This window comes from Colius striatus, chromosome 3, assembly GCF_028858725.1.
Source record: "Colius striatus isolate bColStr4 chromosome 3, bColStr4.1.hap1, whole genome shotgun sequence".
Lineage (NCBI taxonomy): Eukaryota > Metazoa > Chordata > Aves > Coliiformes > Coliidae > Colius > Colius striatus.
The window spans coordinates 34,099,169-34,123,104 of record NC_084761.1 but is presented as its reverse complement, the minus strand read 5'-3'; the positions used below and the strand labels follow the sequence as shown (position 1 = coordinate 34,123,104).

At 36.0% G+C, this 23,936-nt stretch overlaps 1 protein-coding gene across 1 annotated transcript in view; it reads right to left on the bottom strand.

Moving 5' to 3' along the window:
• HHIP (hedgehog interacting protein) overlaps positions 1-23,936 on the bottom strand; it is an 83,464-nt gene that overhangs the window by 22,578 nt on the left and 36,950 nt on the right. The window contains exons 5-9 of the mRNA XM_061991962.1: positions 5,259-5,410; positions 4,654-4,827; positions 3,147-3,290; positions 2,179-2,300; positions 57-180 (exon numbers count right to left, since the gene is read on the bottom strand). Coding sequence (XP_061847946.1) covers positions 57-180; positions 2,179-2,300; positions 3,147-3,290; positions 4,654-4,827; positions 5,259-5,410 — 716 coding nt within the window. The remainder of the gene's footprint in view (positions 1-56; positions 181-2,178; positions 2,301-3,146; positions 3,291-4,653; positions 4,828-5,258; positions 5,411-23,936) is intronic.

Here is a 23,936-nt window from a genome sequence, read left to right as displayed (position 1 = left end):
TAACTAAATACACCTTATATACATTTTTGTTTAAGACTATTTTATAAGAAACCTACCCATTGCGGTCTCCAAATACGTAACTTCCATAGAGTCTTTCAGACTGGCAGCCTCGATAGACAAATCCACCAACCAATGATCCACTGCTGAATGGTTTGAATTCTAAAAGTGAAGGCTCACTTTCTAAAAAGGAACTACCATAGCATTAGATCATATGCACTTTTATAGTTTGATTCACATTTACGAAAATGTTATTACATCAAGAAAAGAAGTTACTTCCATTTAAATATGCCTCAAAATTCAAGATGTGTTGCTGGAAATGAAACAATAAAAAACCCTCAAAATTACAACAAAGGCTGTTTATCGAACAACTGTTAAGGATTTAGATAGGACAGGCTGTAATTTCTGTCCTTCATGTGCACGGACTAGGAGAATAAAACTATACAAGTCATTACTGCAATTAACTTTAACGCATCAACAGAGTCTGCAGAATGGATCTCACAGACTTCAGGAATATAATTAAACCCTCTTCACTGTAAAATCCCTCCAGTATCTAGGAGCAGGAATTCCTGTGACCTTCAGCAGAACTTGTTTTCAAAGCCTTTCAATGGTTTGAGAAACTCTTTCAAAATCACAGTTTTAAACATGTCCCATAAAACTCCAGTATTGCTGGCTGTAGCTTCGTGCAGTAATTAATTTTATGCTGCTGTTGTACTTGCAGTTCCTACGCCTTTTTTTTAATTATTTTTTTTAATTAATTTTTTAACAAAACTGCAGGGTTTACTCATATCAAATAATGTCTTCCAGGAAGTTTCAGTGTAAATGTTCCTGTTCATGCAATCAGATACTGCTTTGAATAAAAGTAGGCTTAACTTGACGTGGTAACTGTGTAATTTTAAATTAAAGCCACAGTCAATAGACCTTTATGTTTTACAGGGATATATTTTTTTAATAGGAGAGTGATCTGCAAGTCTTTGGTAAATTAATTTCCCAGATTATTCCACAATAGGTGAAATTTTATGTGGGAGAAAATACCAATGGGCTCTTCTTATTGTGGCAATTAACCCACAATTTAGTATTAATACTGGCAAGCTACTCTGGATAAACACAATATTGCTTAGTTTACTCTGCAATAGAGTTGCAGTCAAAATGCCATTGGAGCGGTGGTTTACCAAATATCATTCTTTGATTTGGCTTTTCTATAACAAATACAGAAAATATATACAATAACTCAAGTAGAACAATTGCATTACATCATTGTGAATTATTGTACTAGCCAGCACAGTTGCTTTGCTTCTAAGTACAGGTAGGAGAAATAAGAATGTGAATAAAACCAGAAAATGATACGTTCCAGGAGACAGACCAGTTCTTGATGCCTTTATGCACCTTTGCCATTTATCACCTTGTACCACCATGAATTTAAAAGCTGATAAATGGTTAACCAAGGCAGATGATAGCTCAAGGTAACTGTCACCTGGCTTGCCTGAACTAGCAAGTGATCTTAGTGAGTATCAGAATTAAACAGTAAACCAAAACTGTGACCAACAATCACACTGATTCAGAGACAACATGAAACACTTTAACATTTTATGTCTCTAATTGAGGAAGTTTTTCTTTTTTGCAATCTAGTCATTTATTATGAAGTAGTAGTGTAGTGCATTTTTCTAAGTTTTTCATTTTTAGTAACATTTAAACAGAGCCCAGTCATTTTCCTGTTTGGCTGTGGTCTGTTGTTGTCTATCTCACTTTTTCCATTATAGGAGGCACATTACATGAGGTTTCCATTCTGTGTCTTAAAAGGTTATTTTTGAATGACTAAGAATACATTTTCATCACTTCCTGATATTCCAAAATCTTTTCTTTATGAGCCATCATACACAGAAACAGTGAGATCTTTGACAGATGAGTAACTGGCATATTACTTAAATCTTATTTACATGTTATTCTATACCAACTAGAACAAAGTTGGGTCATTTAAACTTTGTTTTGTCTTGCAGTTTTTGTATGCTTATACCATACTTTTCGTAAGTTCTGTCTTTTGTAGGTTACCTATTCTGTCTCTGCCACAAGTACCTACCATGACTATAAAGTCCTTTTTTTACTTTCTTCTGCTTTCTACTTATTATTCCATGGGCATAGAAGCAGACTCTTCCCAATAGCTTTACCCTGGGTGAAACTTACCATAGTCTTTACCCTTTATTATTTGCAAGATTCTTGCTGAAGATCTGTTCTTTCCATTTGAATCTGAGCAAAGTATAGTTAAATTGATGTTTACACCAGTTGGATGGCGGTCAACAGCACATCTGTAAACCAAAAAAAAGAGAAAATTCATTAGATAGATGAGTTCCTAATGTATAATTCTCTATCAATACTATGAAGCATCACATTTGGAAGGATTATTGTTTCTTTGTGGTGCCTACTCATCTGTTTCATACTGAGCCATAACATCTGAGAAGGGTATCAGATTTGTATACACGAGATAATACACATTTCCCATCCCTGCACTATTTTTTATACAATATGAAGTAAAACTATTTTTTCCTAGTGATAAAATGTGCTCTGCTCAATAGAACCTGAAATGAATAGTGCTTTAATCAAGCTAAATGATTTGACTTACATGGTGTAGGACTTTTAAAAAATCAAAAAATCAAGTCCTTATCCATGCAGCTTGACTTTTTGAATTTTTTCAAACCCTGACTTTAAATGTCACTTCAGTACTTCCACCCACCCAATTTGTTAGATTATGTGCTGTTTAGTTAAAGCATTGTTCTCCTCCTTGTTATTGTTTAGATATCACCAGATGTTCTCATTTGTTTTCCACGTGCCTTTTTTCCATCTCAGCTGTACTTCAGCAACTCTCTAAGTTCTCTTCTTTCATTAAGGTAATAATGTTATTATTCATTAAAAATAAAAATCAAAATCCTGTACTTTGTCATTCCAGTCTTGAATTGTAATAGCTGTGCATGCTCTTCTCCTTCCCCTTTGCCAATGTGCATTTGTTTCTAACTGTGACATATCTGTGGATGTGGATGAACGGAAGTTTTAAAAAGTGCATGAGTGACTTTATTATTAAAATTTTGTTACTTAACTGTATAAAAGATTTCTGGTATCTGCTCCAGAGTAATTAAGTTTCATTTAGACTTACTTACCGGCCTGGATTGTGGAGTCCATGTGCAAAAATCTCAGGAGGCTGGTTTGTGCTATTAAAATGTGGGTTGCTTCGTGGTATGGAATAAGGGACATTGCACAGATCAGTATTTACGTCGAGGCGCAATACCGAACCTGTAAAATCGCTGAGAAAGTTGGAGGATAAAATAATTGGGTTTTAAAAATATTTTACTGGTAGGTTTAATCCATATAATACTGCAGTGAACCAGCAAAACCACCCACTTTACTGAATAATTATGTATAGGTTTGTTTACATGCAAGTCCAAACAACAGTAGCAGAATCTATTGAAGGTTCACTTTGGCCAATATGCTGCTTTAAATGTGCACACTAGAATGCATCTCATCATGCTGTTGGGAAGCAACTTGATAATAAGAGCAACTTTCAATACATCAGCATTTTTTTATGCATTCAAACATAAGGGTATTAACTTTTTTTTTACTCTATGTTCTCTAGCCTAACTATGGATATGACCACTATGTAGTTATATAAAAATGACAAATTTACATAAAAGAAGCCTTTTCCTTACACTTTGAATCCTATTCTTGAGTTCAATGATTTCTAGCCGCATTAAATAAAAAAAGAAAAAAAAAAGAAGAAAGTAATTGTGTTGGTTGAATGAAGATGGTTGGGTTTTTTTTGAAGGAACCAGAAATATTTTGTACATGAAACGAGTTAAATATTTTGCCTTATATTCTTGATTCTAATAAAGGAAGGGATAAGGACAGGAATGTAGAATACCATAAAATTTATTTTATTTTTACAAACATGAAAATATGTGACGTATAAATTGATTTATTTTTGTCCATCTTCATCATGAATCTGTTTCAGTCTCCCCTTGACTCACATTAATTTAAAATCAAGTATTAGCATTGCTCTCTGGTCTTGGTTTTGAGTATATCCTCAATGTAAAGGCAGAAGCACCTGCTATTCTGCTGAGCCAAAGATGCCTTTGAGCACAGCAGCTCCTTTTAGGTCTGTAAAGGCTCAATACACACTTTCTCTAAACACAGCAACAAAGCAAAATGAAAGAGAAGGAAAAAGCAGGTTGATAAAATTGTGTAGGTAGAACCAAAGTTGGATTGCTCCATATATTCTCTAGACATTTTGCTAAGTGATAGGACTGTTATTGACTCCAGTGTGTGTCTGTAGGCACTTTTTTAGAATGTTTGCTCAATAGTCTTGTTCATAAAATAGTATCTTACAAAATAAGAAGTCTAACCTGTGCTTAAATACAATTGCATCTACTGATGAGGGCTCCAATATTTAAATATTTTGATAACACTCAACTACAAGAAGATGTAAGCAGAACAAGCAGTAAGACTGTTCCAAGAATCAGCAGTTTGCACTAAAACCAGCAGGATTATGTTGTTATGGAAGAGGGTGTAGCATTTGTCCTGACAGCTGCTTATCACTTGTGATTCTGACTCCAAATGTTGTGCAAATCCAGAAGACAATAATAGAAGCCTATCCATTAGCAGCTTTTGTACCTTAAACCGTCCATCTCCTCCATATCATCTAGAGTGATCATGCCATCTCCAAGAAAAATATATAGGTAACCATCAGGGCCAAACAGAAGCTGTCCTCCTAGGTGTTTTCGATGTAGTTCTGCTACTTCTAAAAACACTCTTGCTGTTCTCATATCAACTTGGTGTGGATTTTTCCTGCAACATAAAGATACAAACACAGTTTTCACTGTTCACTCTCACTGTTCTTCTTTCTAAAAATAAACTTGAGTCATTAAAATTATTTTTTAATGTGTGGATGTTGTAACTTGGTGGAAAAATATCAAATAGCTATTTCTGAGAAATTTCAATTTTCCACCATTCCCAAAAAAAATATTTTGCTGCCTTTACCCAATAAGTAAGAAATAACTATAATTAAAAAATTACAAACTAACAAAAAAAAAGTCTTAAAAAGAAGAATAAACTAGTGTGCTGCTTTTCAGTTTTAAACAAAATCAGCTATCATTTTTCTGCAAGTGCCAAAGTATACACTTTGTAAATCAGGTAGTTCATTTTAGAAGCGGGAAACAGTAAAATGAAAAGGTTGCTGAGAAATACAGAATTTGGGAATTTTAGACTTCTACTGATACCTGGATACTGTGTATTCTACGACCCTAAGGATGTGGTCATGAGGTCCAATAGCCCACCGTTCTTGGTTGGTGGTATAAGACACATACAGCTTTCCATTTTTCTTGTAATTGGGATGGAATGCAAGGCTTAACAGTCCTCTTTCATCTCCTCCCTGCAGTCAAATGAAAAACACAAAGAATTGTGAAGTTAATTATGTTCTTTATTGTGTTTCAGCTGGAACCCAAAAAAAAAGTTTCTTTCTTGTGGATAATCTTTGCCCAAACTCTTTTATTTCTTCCCTGACTACTGCACAAAAAGGATTATAAAACATTTCACTTTGGGGAAGTCTTTAAGAGTTAGAACAAGACAATTGTCTTATGTAGTTATCAATGCACAAGTCTCTTACGCCACTTTTGTGGAGTGATTTGTGTATGTAATCTTTGGGAAGCCATGAAGACAAGTTTAAGTGCTGTGAAGGATTCTTTGCTGGGTTACTAGGTTGCCTGTAATTCGTAGAAGGCAAATTAAAAGGTCTATAATCAGCAGTCACTTCTAATGCAAGTATCCAAAACCTAAAACACAGTGCTGACTGCCAACTCCCACTGTCTTGGCAATATGTTTAGAAAACAGTTAAATTGCTTGTGTAATATGTAAACCTTTGTTTTACCCTGGAGGCAGCAACATCAGTTGTCACAACTATGGTGGTCTGTTCATCATAGCTAGTATACTGTAGGTAATAAGCAGCCTTGGTCTCTGTGCAGAGAAACCAAAGTTTTTACATGTGGTTCTTCACTGGAAAGGTTTTTATTATTTTTAAAAATAAAAGTAGAAAAATGTCCAAACAACTTTTTTTTGTTGTTGTGTTTGCCACAAAGATTAGTACAGTTACATGTTAAGCATCAAATCCAAGTAATGTACTGTGACAATGCAAATACTCTGTGGACTTAAATAGAAGGCGCTTTTCTCTCTGGCTTCTAAAAATCTATGTTATATTACTATTCCTAAAACTGCATTTGTATAAATGAGAAATAAAACTCTGGAGGTAGTACAGGGGAGAGAAGCTAAGACATAGAAATAAACAGAGTACATGATTAACAAGTCAAATTCAATTCATATATGTGATTATTCACAAGCTGATAGATGTTCTGGCATTTAACTCAGGATTTGCCAGCTTTTCAAAACTGGTGAGTGTTGTAGATTCAAGTGCTCCAGCTCTGCATTCAAAAGGAGACAACATTTTGCAACTCTAACCCCACCCATGATAACTAATTATGAAATTTTAAATTATAAGAGAGAATGAAGCTTTTAAAATGTATTTGAAATTCAGAGTGATGGATGGGCCTGTTTTCCTGTTGAATGATGTCCCACAAAAGGCCTAATTAGGAAAGCGCACAGTTTTAATTTACTTTAATTCAACAGGATTGCCATACTTTCTTTTTAACCACCAAAGAGAAGCCTGAGTCAGAAATGCAAATGTAAATAGGTCAAGAGATTTCCATACAATGGGATCAGTAGACTGAAATCTGGATCTTGCTAATTTAGAGGCAGCCAAAACTTGCTAGTTTGTTTGCTGGAAAAATTTAGTTTCAGAGGGTTATCAGAGAGGTTAGTTTTGAAAGTCTAGCTAGAGCTGCCAAATCAGTTGCAGTCATCACAGATGAAGGAACTGGTAATCTAGCTCGTTCTCCTTTATAAGCCAAAAATAATTTTGCAGTGGAGTCTGAATTAATTGTAGATATTATGGTACGAGTTTCTAAGAGTTTTGACCAAGTTGTTCTGATAAAGTCTGAAGAAAAGGGAGGCACATCAGTTTCTTTGGGAACACTAAGGCATATTTCAAAGATTCCTGATGAATGATTCTATCTGTTGTGCCCAAAGACAGTCCTATTCCTTCTCCTGAGAGATGAGTTCAACTCATTTAAGGGCCCAGGAATGTCAATGAGTCACACTAGGCCTGCTATTCAAGGTGGGTTATCGAAAGTATTAATGATAAAAGATCTTTCCTGCTACTAAGCTGAAACACTTGATGTCATGGGAGCAGTCTCACTGTGAAAGTGAATTCGTTGAAAGCGTAAACAGGTGAAAATTAAATCAGGAGCTTCTCAATGAGGTACAGAAACAAGAATCCAATAAATTAATGAAACATGTGACCTACAAGGTAGTAAGAACGACAAGTTATATTCATGGGATCAGGCCAGTATTTCTGCTCATTGCTGTCTTGTGTAACTCCTATTAGACTGCAATATGTTACTCACTTTGTTTGTAGAACGCATCTAGTGCTTCCTGAAACAGCACTCAGCTTTCTGTTTTTCAATGTGAGCCAGGTAGATGGTGTTCTAAAAGTTCATTTACTTGTGCATTTAATGAAAACTTTGGAAATATCCCTCTAAGCTGGTGAAATCAATGCTGCATCAAGCCATTAGATGTCTTATGGTCAACTAGAAATCCAGATGAGTTTTTCCACACTTATTTTTTTCTGATTTGGAAAGCAATTGTTCACATGTAATATCAGCTTTATCACTAACTGGCAAACCTGTTGTTTCCATCTAAATCACTGCCACAACTTCCATAGCTTTCAAAATCATCTCTGTGGTGCCAGAAAGCATATAGTATTTCTGTAGTATTATCGCTTGTATGTTGAGGATATTGAAAGATATCCAGCAAAATCCCTATAAGCAGTCATTTTGGTACTGTAAAATGTAATAATTATGTACCAAATTTCAAATTTTCAGATTTTCCTTATACAATAATCAATCCTCTCTCTTATTTTTTTTATCAACAGACTTTTGATGTCTACCGTGAAATCAGCATCTCAACTCTACAGTCTTGTCTTGTAGATACATATGTCAAATATCTTTTTCTTTCTCTTGTCAGCTTATTAACTTATTGACATCCTTTCCTTTTCAAGTTTTCCCTTAGAGGAGACCAGCACCAATCAACTGTTGACATAATAGCTTGTTTGAGATTCTGTGCTACACTATTTGATGGAATAACCATTCACGTTTGTCAATCGTAAAAGGAAAGGCATGAAGAATTAGACAAATCTTTGTATTCCATTGGGAGGTCTGTTGAAGACAAAGAATGATGGTTGGCTGAAATGAATATTAATTACCTAAACACACTGTGGACTGTGGCCAGTGTGAAATCTCTGTTGTAGCTAAACCTGGAAGCTCACACTTTCGAAGACTGCCTATGCAGTTCTTTAGCTTCAATGCTTCTATCTTCTACTTGCAGTAATTGCATATTTTGCACCAATGTTTTGTACCAACATTTGTTTCAAAACTGTTTTTCCTTGGGCTAGATCATAAGCTTCAGCTAAGGAGTTCTGTGAAAGGAAAAACATTCCTTTAAAAACCTGTTTGGTCTAGTTTAAGATCACAAGCATGAAAATAACTGAATCAGAATTCTGCTATCTAAAGTCAGTACAAAGCCAAGTAAAGATTAATTGTATGCATTGAACTTAAAGTGTTTCTTTTACTTTTCCTTTTTAAATGATTGGTTAAGTACATGATGTCAGTTCTGAAAGCGTATTACAGCAGTAAGTGTTTGCAACTGAAATATATTTTTAATATTTCTTTTTGCATTTTAATTTATGTTGTAATGTATTTGCACTTGTAAAATATGAAACAAGCTCACAATATTATCCACTTTATATTTTGACTAACAGAGGAGTAAATGTTGCGTGTGAATACTGGATTTTTAAAGAGAGGTGCTATTATGACATAAGCACTCCTGAGAAGTGGACTCTACTTTCAATCTATGTGTTTCCAAACATAGTAGGGTATATCTCTGATATTATATACATAATTTGTATTATACTTTTAATATATTAGCAATCTATATTTTTCTATAATAGAGATACATATGCTGCAGTTACTTTTAAGATATGCTGCCACTTCATTATTTTAATATATGCATTATTTCCTATAGTAAACATAGGGAAATACATGGGAATGCCTCAACAGGTATTGTTAGCTATTTCATTTAAAAAAGACAATACCTTAAGCATGACCCTTAATTACATGACCTTAATAGTAATTAATTTTAATAAGAAAAATCAGACATGACCATTTATTTCCATTACTATGTGTGGCTTAATAGGAAACAATATAGGTAGCAGTTTCCATGTTCTTCTTTAAAACTGATTTCAGAATTCACTTACTTATATAAAATAGTGTTATTTATACTTAACAGCTTTTTCATCTAGACAGTCCTACTCTCATGTTGGAAATGAGCAGCAACCTTTTTTAAAAGGGGTTGTCCTTAAAATAGATATTTTCAAAAGTCACCTGTGACTTAAAATATTAACTCTGATGTAATGTCTTTATATCATTTGTTTTCATCTATTATAGAGCAAATGTGGAGAACTCATTGAGGTAGTATGAACCCCCTTAATTTAGTTTATTTTCTACATATTAAGTACCATAACTAATATGCATTACCATGTGTTTGATCTTATATTTGTGAAAAAACATGAGGGAAGGGGTCATGGAACATCTAAGATCTCTTATCAGGCAGTACCATATGAACTCTTCAGAAAGAGTTTTCTAATTAGGAGATCCCAAAAGAATCTCTGTTTATTTGAACCTTCCTTTACCAGATCTTTCTGTAGGACTGCAGATCAATGTCGGGTATTTTGCTCAGCGGGAAGTGTTCGCTTAATCGACATGTTTTGGAAATTTGGCCTCAGCACAGGATAGAAACTTGACTACAGTAGAAGTAAAAGCCAGCTAAAGGTCTGCTGCAAGGGCATACCTTGCCTTTCAAAGCTATACCAACTATTTTGAGAAACACAACGGGGAGATGCCTCTGACAGGTGAAAAGGGATAACATACACAGAATGAGAAAACCAGAAACTGATTGAGCTGTAGGTATGGTATAGGAATAGAGCTCCTATAGACCTCTTGGGTGTTGAGAACTCAAGTGCTTTGCTATCTCAACATCTGTGGGGCCTGAGGCCTCTAGCAAGGGAAGAATTTGTAACATAAGACATTTACTTTAGGGAAAAATAATTATGCTGATGTCATGGCTCAGTACAGTATACATACTAGACCCTATCTCCAAAGCATTTCCTTTTTCCTGTTGTGCTGCAAAGCTTCATTTTTCCCCCTCCTTTATAAAGGACTTTGTAGTTGCATAAGGATTTTTAAAAAGCATTTTCTGTATTTTTTACTGATTTAACAAATGCAATATATTAATACTTGACTTGAAAATAACTTTGGATACATAAATGCTTAACAATAAGACTTATACAAGAAAAAGAAGGCTGTTCTCTTATGTGGAATTTAAGCACAAATACTACTCAAGTTAGAGGTGGTTTTGTCAGTTTAGGTGCAGGGCACAATCTGGCTGAAAATTATTGATGGCCAAAGTGCATCCACCAATAAGTTGTCTGCTCTGGTGTCTGTAGTGATGTTTAAATGTTCATGTTTTCTCATAGGACAGCTGTACTCACAATAATGACACCACAGTCCTTTAGTGCCCAGTGGGTCAAAAAGTCACATCTAGTAAAAGCAAGTAAGAAGGTGGCTCATAAGACCAGTTCTGCATGGAGTTTGAATGGGGCTTCTCTGCACTTGGGAAAGATTAGAGTACCTATTCATAGGAATGACACACACATATTTATTATGCAGCACAGTTTTCCAGAAAAAGAACTCTTGAGTGGCCATAACTTGACAGAAATAAATAAAAATGGTTTAAGATCTAAAAATGGAATGGGAACTTACAATCTAATTATTTTTTACCTTCTTATGTCTGTTGCAGTAAAGACAAAATTTCGGCATCATTTTTGCTTTTCCTTACCTTCATAGTGTTTTGAAGACACCAGTCACTAAATGCAGGACCTTTCACTTCTAGTTCTAGTCCTCTGTACTTATTTTTTTTAATTTCTCAACTCCAGATTTTGCTGTTCTGCTGGGCAAGTTTTAGTTTAATCCAAATGATAATCCTTGTCCCCTGACAATACAATTCTTCCCGTCCTCCTAAAGAAAGTATATGAAACTTATAAATGCAGATACTAACCCAACACAAACCCACAGCTTGCCTCCTTCACACTCTTCTAGTAAGACATGAATCCTGCTTTTTTGCCAAAAGCCAGCCAATAATTGAGAGGTTTTGGGCAGAGTGACATATGACTGTGAGTGTGCTTGCAAGGAGGTGGCCATGAGCCCATGTGAGGTCTGCATCTGGGCTGAGAAACTTTATGTACTGCACTACTTTAGGAGAATTGGAATAACAGAAGACAGTGGAAATCAGTCCCGTAAGAGGGAGATTCAAATAAAGACCAGATGATTATTGCATTCAGTAAAGCTGGCTCAAGAAGGTGTGAATTACACACTTTCCTATACCACAGAGGCCTTTTGAGTTGTAAGCAGCATATATCCTCTGGGAACACAGGTGGTGATTCCACCTCTGTCCCCAGCTGGATTTATTTTCAAGGAAGCTTAACATTCCACCAGCAATTCAGTGAGTGCTTCACCCATGGAGGCCACTAAGGGAAGATAAAAAATAAGCATGCTCCTTATTTCCCTGGCATGCCTCCGCTTTCTGCTGCTTATTCATTTCTTTATTTATTTGGCATATCTACTCTCCTATACTTTTCCTCCTCTTCAGTATTCTTCCAGTACAGACCATCTTCTCCTGACAGCTTTTCAGCTGCATTTGTTTGAGGTCTATTGTGTTGCAGAATTATCCTTCCAGGAAAGCAAGAAAGCTTCCTTCAAGTGAATGAGAATGCAGTGAGTGTTAAGAAATTTACTGACCATGAAAATACTTCATTAACAGAGAGAATAGATTTGATGACCTTTGTATTTTTTTCTCCTTATTTCCATTCTTTTTAAGCTTTACCCACCTTTCCATGCCACTTCTGTGATAAAAGCAAATTTTACACAACTCTCTTTCAGTGGGCAATCCAACAAAATTGGCTCTGATTATACCTCAAAGAAAGCAGGCTGCATTACATTAACATGCACAAATACATGGTGATAAGAGACTAATAATCCTTTTTTCATTTATTAAAATGTGACTTTAGCTCTTCCAATCATTTATTTTTTTGAAACTCAGACCCTATTTTAATGCCATCTAACATTTTCCTGTAAGCACACAATACTGATTTTATTAGTGATTTAGTGTTCTACCAATGCTGTATTTCGAATGTGACGCTTTCAGGCATCTACGCTGTTTTTTGCATACTCTCATTCCTTCACTATGTATATAAAACTTATCTGTCCTTATTTTTCAGTAGAACATTTAATAACATTTTTCTTTTTGGTTTAAATACAGATCTAATAGCAAAGAGTTGTCAAAAGAGTTTAAAAATTGTAATTCAATATACAAGTTGCTTTTATATGGCATGACATTTCAGCCAATCACTCTTGCTTTTGTCATTGCTAAAGATAAAATCTCCCTGGGCTGCTAAATTAAGACTTTTCATAAATGCCCGCAAAAAAGTCTTAAAGTGCTTTAAAATGAACTGTAAGACTTTTTTTGTGCTGAAAGAGGGAAAGAAAAAAAAATGGTGACACATACCAAATTTGACAGTGCTTATGTAAAATGAATCAACCTACAACAAATTCTATACTCCGATAATTGAAAACAAATTCATGCTGTTTTACCATGACCACTTTATATGGAAATTTAGGGATATAATTCAGAACAGAATAACAATAATTATCATATGTTCTGCATTAAATTAAAACCAGAAATGTTGATCTGTCTAATTGCAGGCATTAAAAAATAACTAATTTCAAAAAGGAGAGATGCAAATGGAAACATGTCCTGATGACTTTGCTCTGTCTTACAAATAATTCTTTGTTTCTACTTGGGTTCTCAGTAGTGAACTGTTGTCTTTTAAAGCTGATACTTGCTTTTTCTCTTTGCAAGGGGAATGTTGCATTCACATAAGGTATATCTTTAAATATTGTGAAAGGGCAGGGGGAGAAAGCAGCAAACTGCAGCCAGCTTGAAGGAAAAAACCTACAGATTTCTACTTAGATTGGTCCTCATGTCTTTACATCTGTATGCTAATGGATATTAAAACTTTATCAGCGAGTGATAAAAGTAGGTTATTAGCTGTCTGTATCTTGTGGAAAAAAAAAGAAAAATGCACACCTTGAACAGGATACCTTTTGCCACAGGGTAAAAAAGGACTAGAAGCACTTCATTCAGTCCACCCCATTAATGATTTTTTTTTTCCTCAAGCATTGCAACATAGGTTTGCAATATAATCTAGATTCAGCTGTGGGCTTTATAAGCCTGCCTGTCTGTTTTAAGAGAAGAGTGAGTTCATTGGCTTATCAAAATGATGCTAATCTTCATTGTAATACATAAAGCACAGCAGGTGTGTCTGTGACCAGATGCCCCCATATCACAGGTATGAGGCCCTGCAAGTGGAACCGTATTACAAGGACAATTGTTCATCTAACTTGGAGGTGTCACCAAGGCTAACTCGGCCTGTGCCTTGTGCCAAAACATAAAGAAAAAGAGACAGGTCATTGTCCTAGGAGACTAGCTTCTGAAGGGAACAGAAGGCACAATACACAGATTAGACCTGTGTCTTAGGCAAGTCTGCTGCCTCCCTCAGACCTGGGTTAAAGAAAGATGTGAAGAGAAATCTTCCTGGTACAGCCCTCAGATTCTTATCCATTATTGATTTTTCAGGTAGGCAGCAATGAAGTTGAAACAAGAATTCTGAAGAGACTTCAGGCCCTTGGGATGACTGATTAAAGGATCAGCAGCACAAGTAGCACTCTCATCTATCTGTCTAGTTGCAGGGAATGATCAGGGAAGAAAAAGGAAGAGGCAGCAATTCAATACCTGTCTCAGAGCCTGGTGTCACCAGCACAATTTGGGGTTTTTTAATCATGGGTTTGTCTAAATGACATCAGGCCTGCTGGCAACAGACGGGATATAGCTGTCTCGAAGGGAGGAAAAGGATCTTTGCAGGGCTCATTGAAAGAGCTTTAAACTAGATTTGAAGGGAGAAAGCGGTAAAACCAGGTGACTAGAAACAAGCCTGGAGGCAGCACAATGTTTGAGGAATGATCTGCTAGCAAAGACCTTCAGTCTACCATCTCAGTGGAGGTAGAGTATGGAGATCCATGCAGCAGCAAAGACAGTAAGGTTATTGATGTGCTAGAAATCATGGAAGTGCCTGAGAATGGTCATGTAGGAATTAGGGCTTCTCCCGATGAGATGGTCGTGGGGTCCATGGCCCAACTGAAGTCCTTCTACACCAATGCACGTAGCATGGGCAACAAACAAGAGGGGTTGTAAACTACTGTGCAGCAGGGAAACTATGGCATAGTTGCCATCATGGAAACGTGGTGGGATGACTCACACAACTGGAGTGTTGCAATGGATGGCTATAAACTCTTCAGAAAGGACAGGCAAGGAAGGAGAGGTGGCAGGAAAGCTCTGAATGTGACAGTGTTTTGATTGTCTAGAGCTTAACGACAGTAACATCAGGGTTAAGTGTTTATGGGTAATAATCAGGGGAAAGTCCAACATGACAGATATCATCGTGTGAGTCTGTTATAGACCATCCATCCAGGATGAAGATGCAGATGAAATATTCTATATAATAACCTTTGCTCTCATAGGGGACTTCAACTTACCAGATGTCTGATGGAAATATAATACAGTGGAGAGGAAACAGTCCAGGAGGTTTCTGGAGTGTGTGGAAGATAGCTTCCTGGCACAGCTGGTGAGGGAGCCAACTAGGGAAGGTGCCTCACTGTGCCTGTTGTTTGTGAACAGAAGACTTTTGAGTGATCTGACAGTTGGCGGCCATCTTGCACACAGTGATCACAAAATCGTAAGTTTTTGAGTCTTGACAAAGTAAGGTGAGGGATCAGCATAACTGCTGCCTTGGACTTCCAGAGGACAGACTTTGGTCTGTTTAGAAGCCTGATTGACAGAGTCCCTTGCAGGCTGTCTTGAAGGGCAAAGGAGTCCAGGAAGGTTGGAAATTCTTCAAGAAGGAAATCTTAAAAGCAGAGGAGCAGGCTGTCCTCGTGTGCTGAAAGATGAGGCAATGGAGAAGAAAATGAGATTGTCTAAATAGAGAGCTTTAATTGGAATGCAGAGGAAAAAAAAGTGTTTATGACTTTTGTAAGAAGGGGCAGAAAACTCAAGACTACAAGGGTGTTGTGACATTATGTAGGGAGAAAATTAGAAGAGCCAAAGCCCAACTAGAACTTAATTTGGCTACTGCCACGAAAGATCATAAAAAATGTTTCTATAAATACATCAGCAACAAAAGGAGGGCAAAGGAGAACCTCCATCCTTTACTGCATGTGGGGGGGACACATAGTGGCAAAGGATGAGGAAAAGTCTGATGTACTTGATGCCTTCTTTGCCTCAGTTTTCAATGGTAAGACCAGTTGTTCTCCAGGTACTCAGCCCCCTGAGATGAAAAACAGTGATCGAGAGCAGAATGAAGGTGTCTTAATCCAAGAGGAAATGGTTAACGATCTGCTACATCACTTATACACACATGGGTACTGAGGGGGCTGTCAGAACCGCTCACCACTATCCATCATTTATCAGAAGTCCTGGCTAACTGAGGGGATCCCAGTTGACTGGAAGTTAGCAAATGTGACTTCCGTCTACAAAAAGGGAGAGAAGGAGGATCCTGGGAACTACAGCCCTGTCAGCCTGACCTCCATGCCTGGAAAAGTTTTGGAGCAGATAATCCAGAAAGCCATCACACAGCAGGTACAGGACAATCAGGTGATCAGGTCTTGTTTAGAGGAAAGTTTAGATATAACATTTTGAAAAATTTCTTCACCAAAAGGATTATCAAGCATTGTAACAGACTGACCAGGGAAATTGTTAAGTTGCCATCCCTGGAGACATTTAAAAGATGTATAGATGAGGTGATAAGGGACATGGCTTAGTGGTGGGCTTGGCTGTGACAGGTTAACAGTTAGACCCTAAATGATACCATGATTCTGTATTTGAAATCACCTTCTTATTTTAAGAAACTGGAAAATCAGATTATCTGAATGATTTTTTAGTAGGTAAGTTGGAGTCAAATTCAAGGACAGAACTAGTTCAAGTGACATAGAAACACAGGACAAAGATAGGAAGCACACCAAAGGGTAACTATAATTAGTACTTATATTCCACCTATCATCTTGCCTGGGATTTAGGCACCAAAAGATGGGAACATGTCACCACTTTTCAGTTGCCAAAGACTGTGTGTTCAAATTCTAGAGACAAAGCAAATACTATTCTGCGCCCCAATATTCAAAGACCTTTTTGACTCTGAGATATGGATGTATGGAGAGGTATATTTCAGCCTGTATTTAGCATCAACATTCAGCATAGTTTGTTAATGATGTGTCATACCTTCAAAGCAAATGCATACGGTTTTCTCAGTAAGTGATTAAACGTAATAGATAAAAATAAAATTTGTATTCTTAGAAGCTCTGTAAGAATTCTTCAATATTTTACCAGTCAACATACAACGTATCTACCAGATGAAGGCCACACAACTATGATATATCTACTTACACCAATATAAAGTTATTTATACCTATGTTCTTTGTCCATTCAATTGTTCTAAAAAGTAAACAGTCTTGTCTTATTGGCACAAGCGCAAACAAAAAATATCAATTTAGAGGTCCAGCATCTGCTGCTGATGCTACTGAGTTTTAAGCTTCCACATGTGAAAATGAGCATTGGAACTGTATTTATCCAAAATCAAACTGTTTGAAATAAAAGGAAGGCACTTGTTGGAGTCCTGACACCAAGGCAGTTAGAAAAAAACAGAAAATGCTATTATTGCTTTTTTTTTTTTTTAACAAAAACTATAAGTGCATCATGTTTGTACCTGGATTAGGAATATATTTAAGCAGTGCACTCTCTGAAAAAGCACCAAATGGAAGCTGGTCTGGGAGCTGGTCAGAAAAAAGCATTTGAATTCTGATACTGTCCAAGTGTTTTTCTCACTGCTCCTTTGCCACCCCCATCAGCCTCATGGTGCCTCAGGAGCTGTGTAGCCTCAGGGCAGAAAGGCTAGCCTGCAACTTATCTGCACTGCTGCACTTAAGCAACAGCTTGGGTTTCAAATACTGACTCCAGTGATCAAATAATTCAAGTTCTTTCAGTAACTCCTAAAAAATACATGTAATTTGCCAGATATCTTAAAATAATGAGTAAATAAATCCAGAGAAATCTCTATTTTTCCACAGAAATTTTGCAAACACCAGAGGAACCTACAACAATCAAGCATTTTTGTGGATCACTCCTATACATCTCGTCTTTACCTCTCAACTAAAATAGTGAAAAAATATTAATAATTTGAACAGAGACATGAACACTTTTATTAAATGTGCCAAGTGGAAAAAACAGGGTGGTGGAGGATATACGGTTTGCTCTTCATGACTAGAATCTGTATATAAGAGGAGAATGATGGCAATCCACAGCCGTGTTGACAATTCAGACATACAGGAAATACCCTTGTAGGAAACGAATACCATCTGGGTTTGGCCCAAGATGTGTGAATGAGAAATATGTTTCTTGTTGAGAATGCAAAGATAGTTTTGGACATTGCAAGGAAGGAATGCATTAAGCATGCACAGTTATAAAAATGAAATAGGGTGAGGCATTGCATGCATAAGGAATAATTAGATGAATATGTTTGTATGCATCAATAGCTGATGCAGACTTCCAACTTCAGAATTCATTTATCCTAAGACAACCAGTAAGTTACTAGGAAAAATGTCTTCGGTATAAATGGCCAGCTTTATGAATAAAGACAGTATTTGAAAATGCTGATTTGTCTTAAGACACTGCATTCTCTGATAGGGAGGTCTGCTTGTGACACATGTTGTATTTTGGGGAATAAAGTAAAAGAGTTTTTAAATTGTTGAAACATCCTGTTCTAATATTTGTAAAATTGGGAATTTTAATTATTTCAGTGAGTTGTTTTCAGTTTAGAAATTAGTTTTAGTTAAAAGAATGTCAACACTGAAACGGAATATTTCATTTGGCCCTTCGTAAGAACCTTCAGTCCACACTTGGTGCAAGTATGTTTTCAAAATCTCAGAATATTCTCACTCCCTCTATCCTCTTCTTGCATTAACTGTCTGAGATTTTAGTGTCTGTTCTTGGCATAGGAAGACTCTCTGGTTTCTAATGAAGCCATTGCCAGCATTCTGAGGTTCCTGAGACTCGCTGCCTGCGGGATGGATTTTTGCCTCTCCCTTGACACCCTCATCTACTTGTGAAAGACCCAGCAGTGCTGATTTTTCTGTTATTTGTGAGGCTAATGAATGCCTTGCATGGACAAGAAAAAGTTCCAGGCCCTCTTTTTGGTGCAAATTTGACTTCTCCAGGCTAGCCTTTAGTACTATCATTCTTTCACAAGTTCAGGCTCTAAATGCTCTTTTTAAAGAAAATTACTGAGAAGATAAAATGTTTGCTATTCTTTCAGATCTGTCAAGACCCTGGATTATCTCTGTTCCAGGTTCAAAGACACTCATTGAACAAACTACCTGTTCCTTAACTAAGCAATGCTTATATGACAGTAAACTGTTATTGTACCCTGGTCTTCATTTGGTTTTTCACAGATTTTTACATACCTGAACAAGATTATTTTTACCACTGTTAAACATTTCTGGAGACATTTATTTGATGTGTATTAATTATTTTAGTGCTTTCTGATAAGGCATAAAGAAAAAAAAGATGGCAAAAAATATGGTCATTTTGATTCTTTAATTTTCCGTTCTTTTTTACTATGCATTGAACCTGAAGTGCACCTGACAGGACAATCAAAGTCTACTGAATCAACTGTTATTAACATCCTAATAGTATACCATTACATGTCTTTGACTGATGGACAGTATTCAGGTTGACACGGACTATATGACGAAGCAGACACGCTAGAGGTACGAACAACTGTCCATTACAGAGGCCATTCCAGCTGCAGGTTTGAGCTGATCTTTAGGGCTGAGTTCTGTGCTTGTTAGTTAATAGACTGTAAATATATTACTTGATGGTAAATCCATTCCTTGTTCTTTGAAAATGAATTATTAGTACCTCTTTCAACTTCATTAAAGAATTGTGTAATATTACTTCAGCCTTTTTTAAGTTGTACACAGAAAGCATTGCTTTCATTTGCATCTACTGTGGAACATGTACATCTGCCTTTCAGGTGAGAATTTATGACTGTGCAAGGCTCGGATTTTCCAAGCTGTTTATGCTTATGTGTTATATATATATATATTCACTATGTACACATATAAACATACACATGCATCCAGCATTTCCTTGTCCCTGTAGTTTAAATTCTCATGAACATTAATTCTTTTATGTAGTCTCAAAAGTGGAACATGAGTGAATACAAACAGTGCACATATGCTTGATTTGCATATCTTAGGGCTTAAATAAATGGTATTTGAACTACCTTGAAGATTTTGTTTTATAGTATAGAATAAGTTAATGTTGTTATGCCTAAAACCTTCAATTCCAATGTTGGGGGAAAAGGGTTTTGGAAAAATGTGCATTTCATGTGTGTGCCTGTGTTTTTTAAAGAACTCATTAAATTATGGTTGTACTACGTATTTTAAATATTGACATTTCTGAGTGGGGTTTAATTTTTATTCTGCCAAGTGTTGTAAATTCTTGTTTTGGATCCTGAGGATTTTGGTGGAGGTGGAAAACCACTAATAATTTCTTCTTGTTCACGCAACTTATATTCACTTGCATGTTTTAACTTGAAGCAGACTATGTCTATTGCTGCTGATAACACTGTTCAGAGTATAAACCAAACTCCTTTGGAGTACGAAAAAGTAAAAACTCCTCCAAGTAATGGAAATGATAATTACTTTAATATAAAATTTTGTTCATAAGGCTCTAATTCAGCAAGTATTTAGGCAACTGCCCAAACTCTACTGTTTTGGTTTTGTTTTGTTTTTCTAGTGCAAAACAGGATACCATGAGGCAACCAGTTCTCTCCAGAGTTAACATGGCCTTTGGTGTCAGTAAATGAGATCTGATGCAATGGTGATGAGAGAACTTATCAGTCAAAAATGCTTCTGATTGAGGGGAGAAAAAACCACCAGAAAAAACAGAGACTTTTCTCTTAATGAATCTGACCCTGAGATTTCATAAAGATTTTTTTTATGGTCTGTAGCTAATGTGCTGGTTATGCAGCTAAAGGCATTATCTTCACATCATTATAATGAAACATAACACTAGTATCCTTGACTTTATTAGCCAGGCTCCATTGGTATCTGACGTTATATATTTCCCATTATAAATCTAAATAAGAACTTACATTGACCTGCATTAGACCAAACATTAAACAATTTACTAAGATTACAACTTTGAAAAGGAACTTGAAAAAAAAAAAGTCTTTGAGACCACCAAGAAACAACCATAAATTTAAGGAAATATGAGGTTTCCACCACGTGACTTCCCCTGCAGAGTTATGCAACAGACTGCTGTTACTTAAAGGTCATATGTAAAAAATTTATGGTACATTTTTTAAGAGATTTATAGTGTTTCTATTTATACAGCTTATATGTCAACAATTTAAAGGTATACTATACTAAAATAACAAATTAAAGACTAATCCCTTTGAATCCTTGATAAAACAGAATGCTCTAATATAAGTAATATATGAAAGAGTTTAATAAATGTATCTATATTAATTGATGTGTTATGTGTTATGTAATGATTAGCTGTTTATTATCTGTTACAGATCATTTGTTCACTTTTAGCCTGAAAATCATTTGCAAATGGGGTTGATTAAGAGAGCATTCTTTGTCACATAGACCTATTACATTTTAGTATAACTCTTTAGAAGAGCTTTGCAAAGGAGTTTCAGATCTAATTTTCTTTTTATTTTCAGATGAATGATGCTACTGATATTATCGATACTATCTAAACCTCTTGTTTTGCGATATCTTTGAAATCAAATACATGTCCCAAGATCCTGTTGGATGTTCTGAAAGTCAAAATTTGTAGCAGTATATAAGGGTACCACCCTTTAGTTACTTGCTGTGCACTGAAATGAAGTGGGAGCAATTACACAGTTATTCAACCTTAGCTGAGGCAATAGAATGATAAAAAAAAAAAAACCCGAGAGGTGGCAATTTCTCAAATCACTAAAGCTGCTTTACCAGTAGTATTTGAACTCAGATGTAGGAATCACTTTTTAAACTTTGCCTTTGCACACTTAACCCATATATTTATTTATGTGGGAGTTGAGACTGCAAATGCATCATTTTATGCCAGGAGCTGGAGCTGTACACGCGAGTCTGGCAGTGATTACTGATACTAAATTAATCCTTCAATTTTACATATTAAAATAATGCATGAATGTGAAGGTGCCATTGGGACACAGTATTTAACTACCCAAATGTGTGTAAGCACTTTGACACCATATTAATTTCTTATGAAAACAAGTCCTCATAGATAAACAAAAGTCCTAGTACATGAAATACCTATGAATATGCTCAACCATAAACACTTTGAAAATTCCATTGCCTTTAAGGTTAAATATAAACACAGCACTGAATGGGACAATAGCATTTGGAGAAAGATACTAATATGGTCATGGAGATTTGTCTCTACCTCGTATTGTGACCTAAACTTGTCCTCGGTAAAGAACCTAAGAATGCAGTCTGGTGGAATTCTCTACAAGAGACAACATTTGGGCTGCTGTGTCACCCACCAGGTTTTAGTTACAGAGTCTCTATTGACTTATATCATCATATCTAGTCCCTTGATGATTGTCACAGTATTCTTGTAAGGATGCCCTTCGTCTGGGCTTGAAAAATGTTTCTTGCCTTGCTGTATGAGATACTGTTCTATTGGTCTTCTTGGCTACTGTTATGTCCACCTCTGATGATAACATACAATGACTGAAGGACCTTTCAGACTGAGAGCTGATACAGTACTGGCAAGAGATCCTCAGCAAAACTACGTAATGGACCTTTGCAAAAAGTACACGTGCAACCGAAATCAGCTTGTGTGGTTTTTGCTGTAAAACAGCATATATACCGGTTCTGCGGATCTTGGATGTTCCTGAAGTTGTGGCACTCTGTGATTTATATGCCTTTGCTGACTGAAGAAACATATCGCTATTCCTAAACTGGTCATCACCCCTTCATCAGCATAATTCATTTCCATAGTAAGAAATTGTTGTAAATAAATTTGGCTACAACTGTTCCAGCAGAGTTTATACATTCATAGGCCAACCCAAGCAGCAATTAATTTAAAAGAAGATGTGATCATTTCCTATCTTTTATGAGCATTAAATAATACTATTTTTTTTCTTTTGGACAGAAAATATTTGACATGACAAATGACTATAATAAGAGCTGATAGCATCTGTGTCGTTTAAAAATATCTTTTACAAATAAGAAAATTACAAAGTGTTAGAAAAGAATAACAGGTACAGCATTTTAAAAGCCATTTTTCTTTGTAACTCCAAGTCTAGAGTTTCAGAGAGAAAACACTAATAAAAATTAGTCAGTCATCATTATGATGTCATTCTCATAATTTCCCTTGAAGTAAACTAGCAAGTACAAATAATATTTGTAATGTCTGACATCATCTATGTAGCTTTCCATTGCTCAGACTTTGGGTTAAATTTAGTGATGTTTCTCATTTGTTAGACAGAACACCTTCTGGGCGGAATGGATTCCATTAAGAAAATCTCTCTGAAGTTAAGCCATCTTTTTAACTTGTTTGAAACAAAACAAAACAAAACAAAACCCCCCAAAACAGGCCAGGAATGATAGTACAGCAGCAGAAATTTGTCAAAAATGTGATCATCTGTAAGAATCAAAGTCTCAGTCCCGAGTCTGAGTGCTCATATGAATAAAGGAACCATGCTTTTCAGTGCTGCCCTCTCCAAAAAAAAGAAAAAGTCATGGACTCATTTTCTGCTCCTTCTGCTTTGAGATGTTAAGCATTAAAGGACATTTCTAAAAGTCATTCCTTGGTTTTAAGGTTTAACTTACAACAGTTAAAAAGTGTGTAGGAATCACAGAAAGAGCAACTACTGAATGCTCAAAACTAGTCTCAGATTGAACACAAGCACTAACTCTCATTTGAAAATTTTAGTCTTCTATTTACACTAATTAGAATACTACCTATTAGATGATAATTTACACATATAGAATGGACAGCCACTTCCTTTTTCTGTTCATTCTAACATTTTCTACAATTTTTAAAACGATAATTTCACTTCATTATTGTTCTCTGTTAGTGACAGGAGAAATGTCAGTACTACAATATTATTAAAAGTCTATGCAATAGCATATGCTAATAACATACATAGAAGATAAGAAGGTTGTCTAACAACAAACTTTGTTCCACTTATGGACTACACAGTCTTGCTTTTTCTGTCACTTACTTACCATGTCCTCTTCCAGATGCAGGTCAATGATGTCTGGGACATCCCTCCACTCCCAGAAAAGAGCAAAAGATCAGGAGAGAGGGTGCTGAGACATGGTCCCCATTGCCTTCCCCAAACTATCTGTGCTGCTTTGCTTCACAACATGACTAGCTCATCAACATCTTTATCTTTAACGTACTTTTGATATAGACAAATATGTACAAACTGAGTTAATTTCAATGAAACTATCAACTGGAATTGTATCTTTCAATTCTAGCTGTCTTTCAAAGATATGTGATACACATATGATTTGGAGTAATTGAATCCTAAACCCCCTGAT